The 7,340-nt window shown below is 43.5% G+C and overlaps 1 protein-coding gene and 1 pseudogene across 2 annotated transcripts in view; both read left to right on the top strand.

Annotated features, from left to right (window-relative positions):
• Window positions 1–384: 384 nt before the first annotated feature.
• The window catches only part of SNW1 (SNW domain containing 1), a 36,041-nt gene continuing 29,085 nt past the window's right edge, over window positions 385–7,340 (top strand). The window contains exons 1-2 of one of the 2 annotated variants that reach the window (XM_061429597.1): window positions 385–492; window positions 4,555–4,708. In XM_061429597.1, coding sequence (XP_061285581.1) covers window positions 479–492; window positions 4,555–4,708 — 168 coding nt within the window. In that variant the 5' untranslated portion in view covers window positions 385–478. Of the gene's footprint in view, window positions 493–917; window positions 1,284–4,554; window positions 4,709–7,340 lie in introns of those variants that run through there. The other variant, XM_061429598.1, reaches the window with a different exon arrangement.
• On the top strand, window positions 4,057–4,177 carry LOC133256347 (U6 spliceosomal RNA; annotated as a pseudogene).

The following is a 7,340-nucleotide window of genomic DNA, read 5'->3' as shown; positions in this document are numbered from 1 at the left end:
TGCTGGAAAAGATTGAAGTTGGGAGGAGAAACGGATAGGGATGAGACGGTTGGATGGCATCACTGACTCGATGGACCTAAGTTTAAGTAAGCTCTGGGAGTTGGTGATGGACAGGGAAGCTTGGTGTGCTGCAGTCCATGGGGTCGCAAAGAGTCGGACACAACTGAGCGACTGAACTGAACTGAAAATAACGCGACTTAAAAGGCATCTAAACTTCGTTAGTATCTTCCTTAGGGAATGCTCTATCATGCCATAGTGTAAGAGCGATGCGTTTTGGTTTTCCTTAACTGAACCGTGTATCCCAGAACTCTGGTTGAGAATGGAACCGAATTGTAGTCTTGCTCAAGAACTACAAGTCCCAGAAGGCCGTTCGACTGGGGGCGCCTGCGCACCGCGCGTTCCTTCCTTTCCACAGCTCTCCGCCCGGGAAAGGCCCGCCCCGCGGTGCTGTCGCTCGCGCTGGAAGAAGCGGAAGAAGATGGCGCTCACCAGGTGGGTTTGTTGATTCGGTTCCTCGATACGGAAGGGTCTGGGAGTACCCACCTTTTTCATTTCTCTGCCCACACTCTGCGGGCCGTCAGCCGGCCCGGGCCACAGAGCAACTGTAGGCCGAGGCCACGGCTGGGCTCTCCTGCCGGCCGCCGGAACGGCTAGGCCTCGCCGAAGCTGGCGTCTTTACTCAGCGGCTTCCCGGGTTGTCTTCGCCCCCTCACTAGGGCCGAAAGTCGCGGCGTGGCCAGTAGGTCTCTGGCCTGAGAGACCGGGGAGTCCCGCGTGTTTTTCGTTTGAGCGTCTTGGGATGTGGAGGGCTCCGCCTCTGGTCCGCGGCTCGGGTGGGCGCGATGGGTGTGTGTGGAGGGCAGGGGCTTATTTGGGCGGAGTAGAGCGGGCGAGAGACGGCGACTGCCTGGCTGTTTTTTCGCCGAAATCTTTTCTTCTGTTTCTGTCCGAAACCAGGACTCCTGGAAAAAAAAAAAGGGGGGCGGGGGAGAGCGGTACTGAAGGAGATTTAAAATCAAAAGCTACAGTAGTGGCCGCTGTCTGCTAGTTCGCGCCGCTGCCCGCACTTTTAACTTTGGGCTTTTTTAGAATTTCTTCCTGTAGATAGAACCGCGTATGATTTTTGCTGTTCCCGGTTGCCTTGGCAACTGCAAGTGATTAAAGTGGTCCCCGCCTTTAAAGAAAAGATGCTTAAGGAAGAGATTCCAAGAAGTTACGTAACTCCGAGCTTGCTGCCCCATCTAAGTGGAAAAGTTTCCACGCAAACGAACTGCAATGGAAAAGTTGAGTGCCCAAGAGGTTAAAGAAAGGAATCGCGTTAGGACATCTGCCTCAGCTCCCCTGACACTCTTCATTCTCCTCGTTCGCCTTTGTCTTGGCTGATGACCGTTATGAACCCTAAAAATACTTGGATAAGAGATTTCTTTCGGGTGCCTTGCTCTGTCCTAGGATTTGTGTGTATACAGAAGGAAATCTGACAGTCTTTGGCAGTAGGGAAGATTGGGGTACAAGGCCTACAGATATGAAACGAAGAATAATACAGAATGCTTATTATGTAGTACTAGCCTGAAGTGCAAAAAGAATTAGATGGAATGGGCTGAATGAACTGGAGCGTTTTCTTTAGTAAGCGTTGCAGGCAGCAAACATTCGAGTGAGTGCCCTCCAGGTGGGAGGCAGTGTGACAGACTAGTAGTGTTAGGAGGAAAGGCTTTGTGGAAAAGATAGAATTGAAAAGGACACAGAGCAAAAATACCAGAGATCTTGTCAGTATTGGGTGCTTAAAATTGCCATAGCAGAGTGCAGTCATTAAATAGCTTGTCTTGGGGACTTACATAGCTTTCTGATTTTGCGGAGTTCTAGCTGATTTGGTTTCTATACAGAGTCTCAAGTTTCCAGGTGAAGTGTAGTTATCTCTAAGATCTCCCAGAGATTCTTAACGGCAGAGACTAGTAAAAAGGAAGGATAGACTAAGATGTCTCCACAGTGGCTCTGTTGACATTGGGGGCTGGATAATTCATTCTTGTATGGGGCTGCCCTGCCTGTATTAAGATGTTCATGAGTATCTGTAGCTTGTACCCAGTAGATGCCAGTGGCATCCCCACCCCTTCTCCTCCCTCTGCCTCACAAGTTAAAACAAAATGTCTCCAGATATTGTCAGATATCTGCACTGTAGTTATTTTGCCCCCAGTTGAGAAATACTGAGGTAGACTTGTGCTCACTTAAGCAGCCCACCCCTACCATTGGAAAGTACCTCATGGAATTGTCATCCTTTACAGGGAACAGCAATATTAAGACTCTCTGGAAGGCTAGGCTGTGTTCTCATTATAATCCAGGCCAGATTACCTGTTTACTAGATTGTCCAAACTCTGCCTTGACAAGCTGCCTGCCTTTTGATCATTTTAGTAACTAGTTCTTCCAACAAAAGTTAAAAGAGAAATGAAACCTAAGTAAATATTTTGGCTTCTTTGTTTCTGACTTTGTATCCCTCTATGTGTTAGTATACATGGTTTACTGAAAACAGCTATGGTATAAGCCCAGAATGTTTTAACTCCTTTCATCCATTCATTTGCTTAGTAAATTGCATGTGTTGGATCGCATGGATTGAAAGTCTGCTGTGTGCCAGCTAGTGTTGCTATTGAGTCGATCTTCTTACCCTCAGAGTTTACATTCTAGGGAAGACAGACTGTAGGAGTAAACAAATCAATAACACAATTTCAGGTAGTAAGTACTAGGAATAAAATAAAGGTATAGAGAGTGACGCAAAGAGCGGGGTGGAATGTTATTTTGGTCAGGTAACAGCTGTAGGGAGGTATAATTGAGCAGGGACAGGAATACTAAGAAGCAAGCACTAAAGAATTTGACGAAGAGTTTTCTTAATAAGTAAATAGAATACCTATGGCAGTGGGAAAGCAGATGTAAAGATACAGAGATGATTTGTTTAAAGAAAGGCAGTAAGTTTGTCATGAACGAAAAATGATGAGTGCAAAGGGTAGAGTGAATTTATTTCTCTAGCCAACATTTAAGTAAGCCGTATCGTGAGCTAGTTAGGCAATGCCTTAAGAGTTAAGGATTAAAGAAACAGAAAGTGTGATTCCTACCCTCAAGTTGCCCACAGTCTAATGAGAGAAAGAAAGATAAATCGATAAGTGATTGCAGTCCAGTAAGACAGATATTGTAGTAGTGGTGCGCAGAGGGTCTTGTGAGAGCATAGGTGAAGGGCAACTAACTTACGCTGGGGGAATTGTAGAACAGCTCCAAGAAATCAAATATTTATGGAACACACACTGAATGGTAGCCAGACTCTGTGCCTCGTTGTTCATGGGTGGTCTCATTTAATACTTAAAACAGCTCTGAGAGGTAGATAATCTTTTGGTCCATCATTACAAATGAGAAAACTGAAGTTCAGAGAGGTAAGCAACTAATCGAAGTTAGTGTGTGGCATGGATAGCTTCTGAACTCAGAGTTCTTACCATCACATTACCTGACCCACCACACTGGATTAGATTCTTCTGACATACGCTATCAAAACACTCTACTTTTTCTGATCACTTGGTATAATTGGTAATTACGGAGTTGTGTGATTTTGATCTCTCTCTACAGAACCCATCCATCTTTCTCAGTTCATCGTCTCCTTTCCTACCTAGCACAGTGCCAGCACCCCAGCAACCAATAAATATTTTTTTAATAAATAAGCTCTGCTGCTTATTCAAATATTCTTACTAGCCAAGAATCACAAAGGGACCCTAACTTTTCCATTGGGTATATTATTTACATACTGGAATCCTTTTGTGGTACTTTGGTATGTCTCTGTAATAACTTGTATCATACTTAAAAGTTAAGAATGGTTAAAACCTCTTAAGTTTTAAATTACATTCAAAACTAAATACCCTTGGGAAAACGCACTTAAATATGCATCTCGTGTTTTCTTTCTTTTTTTATCCACCTCTTTGTTACTTTCAGTGCTAATACTTATTTTTTTGTATTGATGCTAAAATAGTTAAATGTAGGAAGCATAAGGGTAAAAGAGTTAAAAATAAGGAGTATAAGAATAGTAAAGTGCTCGGTTCAGCACCACATGTACTAAAATTGGAACAATACAGAGAAGATTAGCATGGCCCCTGCACAAGGATGACACACATGAAGCGAATATGAAATTCGTGAGGCATTCCATTTTTTTTTTTTTAAGGGGTATTAAAGACACTAAGAACATCGTATTCTAGAGAGTTGACCCCTCGGTAATTGAGAAAATTTACTTGTTACAAGAAAAGAAATGTGGAGGCATAAAAACTAATGCTTTATTATGTGAAATATCTGTTAATTCTGGGCACTGGTTGCCTGCATCCTGGTCAGATATTTTTACTGTATGTCTCTGAGTACTTATTTCTTTTCCAGGCATAATAAAGCAACAAATATTCAACCCTGCCATAAATCATTGGAAAGTTTGCTCTTTTGCCCAAAGGAAGAAATATAATAGGAAAACAGTGTTTGATAGCCAAATTGCAATGATAAAATGTAAGAGTTTTTAAAATTCTTACTTTTTGTCTTTGTTTCTAGCTTTTTACCTGCACCTACTCAGCTGTCTCAGGACCAGCTTGAGGCTGAAGAAAAGGCACGATCCCAGAGATCACGACAGACCTCACTGGTCTCCTCCCGAAGAGAGCCTCCCCCATATGGTTACCGGAAAGGCTGGATACCTCGGTTATTAGAGGTAAACGGTTTTGCTGAAATTTATTATAGTACCTTTGTAAAGTAAATGTAAACCCTAAAACTGTTGCATATGAGTTCCAATGTGATAGAGATTCTAGCTGTGAGCTCTCAAGACATGTACTTCCCTCAGAAGATTGAGCTTTTTGTTCTTGCTTATTCTCACTGCTTTGTGATCACTAGAGAAGTATACCAATGTATGTCTCTTATGTCAAACTGTTAACTCATGTACAGAAGAAATTAACAGACCCTTTCTAAATTGGGACTTATAGTGTATGGAAAATAATGGGGAAGTAAGAGAGAAAAATGAAAGAATGGTTTTATTTTCAGGTACCTTTCCTTCCCCTTTCCCTACGTGCACAGTGCCACATCACCCTGAAGAAACAATTCTTCTCCAGGGAAAACTGGCAGCATTTGCTTTTCTGATTTCTTTCCTGTTAGTTGTAGTGGATAGAAGACTGACAAGAAGATTCTTTTTATTAATTTTTTTTTCCTTATAGCTGTGTTCCTTACTATTTGTGTGACCCTGGACAGATCCTAAGCTCTCTTCCTCTGTTTTCTTATCTTCAATAGGAGAATGTACAGCTTAGATCAATTTGGGAGAAGGTATAAGAGACAGAATTTGATGGTTAATTCAGAGGCAGTGAGGGAGAAGGAGGAATCTGAAATGATCTTTTTATGTCTCTAGCTTGATCGCAAAGAACAGACATTGTTAGCAGCACTTACTCTCCTCATTACTCAGGATCTTGTACATCAGTTCAATGCATATTCCCTTCCCTAATTCCAGGGGCAGAGTGCCCATGCTTGATCACCTTTTTTTACCTAGGGAGAAATGCAGACACTTGAGGCTTGCCTCCCCAAGGCCTCTTCTTTCTTCTCCATCTTTGTATTTTCATTCTGACTCCTGCAAATTTTCCTCCTCCACTTCCCAAGGGATATACTTGCCCTATTAAAAATCTCTGTGCCTATTCATTTGTACCTAGTTATTATAATTTTATCACTTTGTTTTGTTCTGTCTTTACATGGTTATAATTTTGCTTCACAAATAGGAAGGGTCAAGTCCTAAACTTTTTTTCATATGCCTCCAAGTGGTGATCATGAAATTAATTATTCATTGGATTGAAATATGTTGCTCACAGTTCTGGGTAAGATGAACTTATATCGTATTTATTCCCGTCCATGGTGGGCAAACTAGCAATGAGTTACAAACCTCTTAATTCTACCCAGCATTGGTCACACTGGAGATCTTGGGGATGCCCAAACTCCAGTCCGGGGGGTCCCAGGAGGTCATCACACCTTGACCTGCCTAGGGATTGGTCTTCGAAAGGTTGTCACGCCTCAACCTGTTCGGAGATCCTCTAGTCCCAGGGGTCCCAGGAGGTCGTCACGCCTCGACCTGCCCAGGGACCCAATCCTCGGGAGGCCATCACACCTCAACCTGCCCGGGCATTCGATCTCTAGGAGGCTGTTGCACCTCAGCCTGCCTGGGGGTCTGCACCCTGACCTGGGGACGCCTGGCTCTCAGGTTGCAACAGTTCTGGGTAGGATAAACTTCAGAAAGACTCACCCTTAAGGAAATCGAAAGAGGTCTTTTTCTTTTCTCCCTGTCATGACTGTCTTTCAGATGGGAAATAACCAATCCACTTCCCGGCAGACGCCCTTGAAATATATCCTTGATAACTGGAAGCTGTTCGACCCTCTAGCTCTAAGGAGAAGTCGTTTAAAATTCTTTTGTGCCACTGCGTGGCCACAGTATCCACTGGGGGACGAGGAACACTGGCCTGAGGATGGAACTTTAAATTACAATACCATCCTGCAATTAGAATTATTCTGCAAAAGACAAGGGAAATGGACAGAGATCCCCTATGTCCAAAAGTATGGGATTGTAGTACGCCCTAAAAGTGAGCCCACTAGGCAAATGGTGTTAGGTACAGGCAACCAAGAAAAGGAACCCCCTCGTGAAGGCTCCCGAGTTGCCTGGTGCTCCTTCCTCGTACCCAAACGTGCCCCCATATCCGGGAGCACCTCCTCCACAAAAGCCAGCTCGAGTATGTCCCTTAGTTGAAACTGGAGGAGAATTCGGACCAACCCGGGTCCATAAGCTCTTCTCCCTCTTAGAACTAAGGCAGATCAAACAAGACCTGGGAAGCTATACAGATGACCCAGGCAAATATATAGATACATTCCAACATATTACGTTGGCCTTTGACTTGACGTGGAAAGACATCATGGTCATATTTAGTCAAACTTTATCTGATCCTGAACATACCAGGGTCTTAAAGGAAGCCCGGAGGTATGCAACAGGGCTCCACATGTCCAGTGATAGATACCCAGTAGGGGAAACTGCAGTCCCCTCCTCTGATCCTAATTGGAATTATAATGACCCTGAGCACATCTAGGAAAGAGATCATTTTCTAATCTGTGTGAAGGCAGGACTGAAAGCAGCCCAACAAAAAGTAATTAGCTATGCCCGGGTCTCAGCAATAACTCAGGAGCCCAATGAGAACCCCATTGCCTTTCTGGTGAGGCTAAAAGAAGCACTCCAAAAGTTTACCAACCTGGACTTAGACTCTTACGAGGGACGGGTGATTTTATTTTTTATTTTTTTTAATTTTTTTAAATTTTATTTTATTTTT

The sequence above is a fragment of the Bos javanicus genome, chromosome 10, assembly GCF_032452875.1.
Source record: "Bos javanicus breed banteng chromosome 10, ARS-OSU_banteng_1.0, whole genome shotgun sequence".
NCBI classification, from domain to species: domain Eukaryota; kingdom Metazoa; phylum Chordata; class Mammalia; order Artiodactyla; family Bovidae; genus Bos; species Bos javanicus.
The sequence above is the reverse complement of the archived record's forward strand: the minus strand, read 5'-3'. Positions and strand labels throughout refer to the sequence as shown.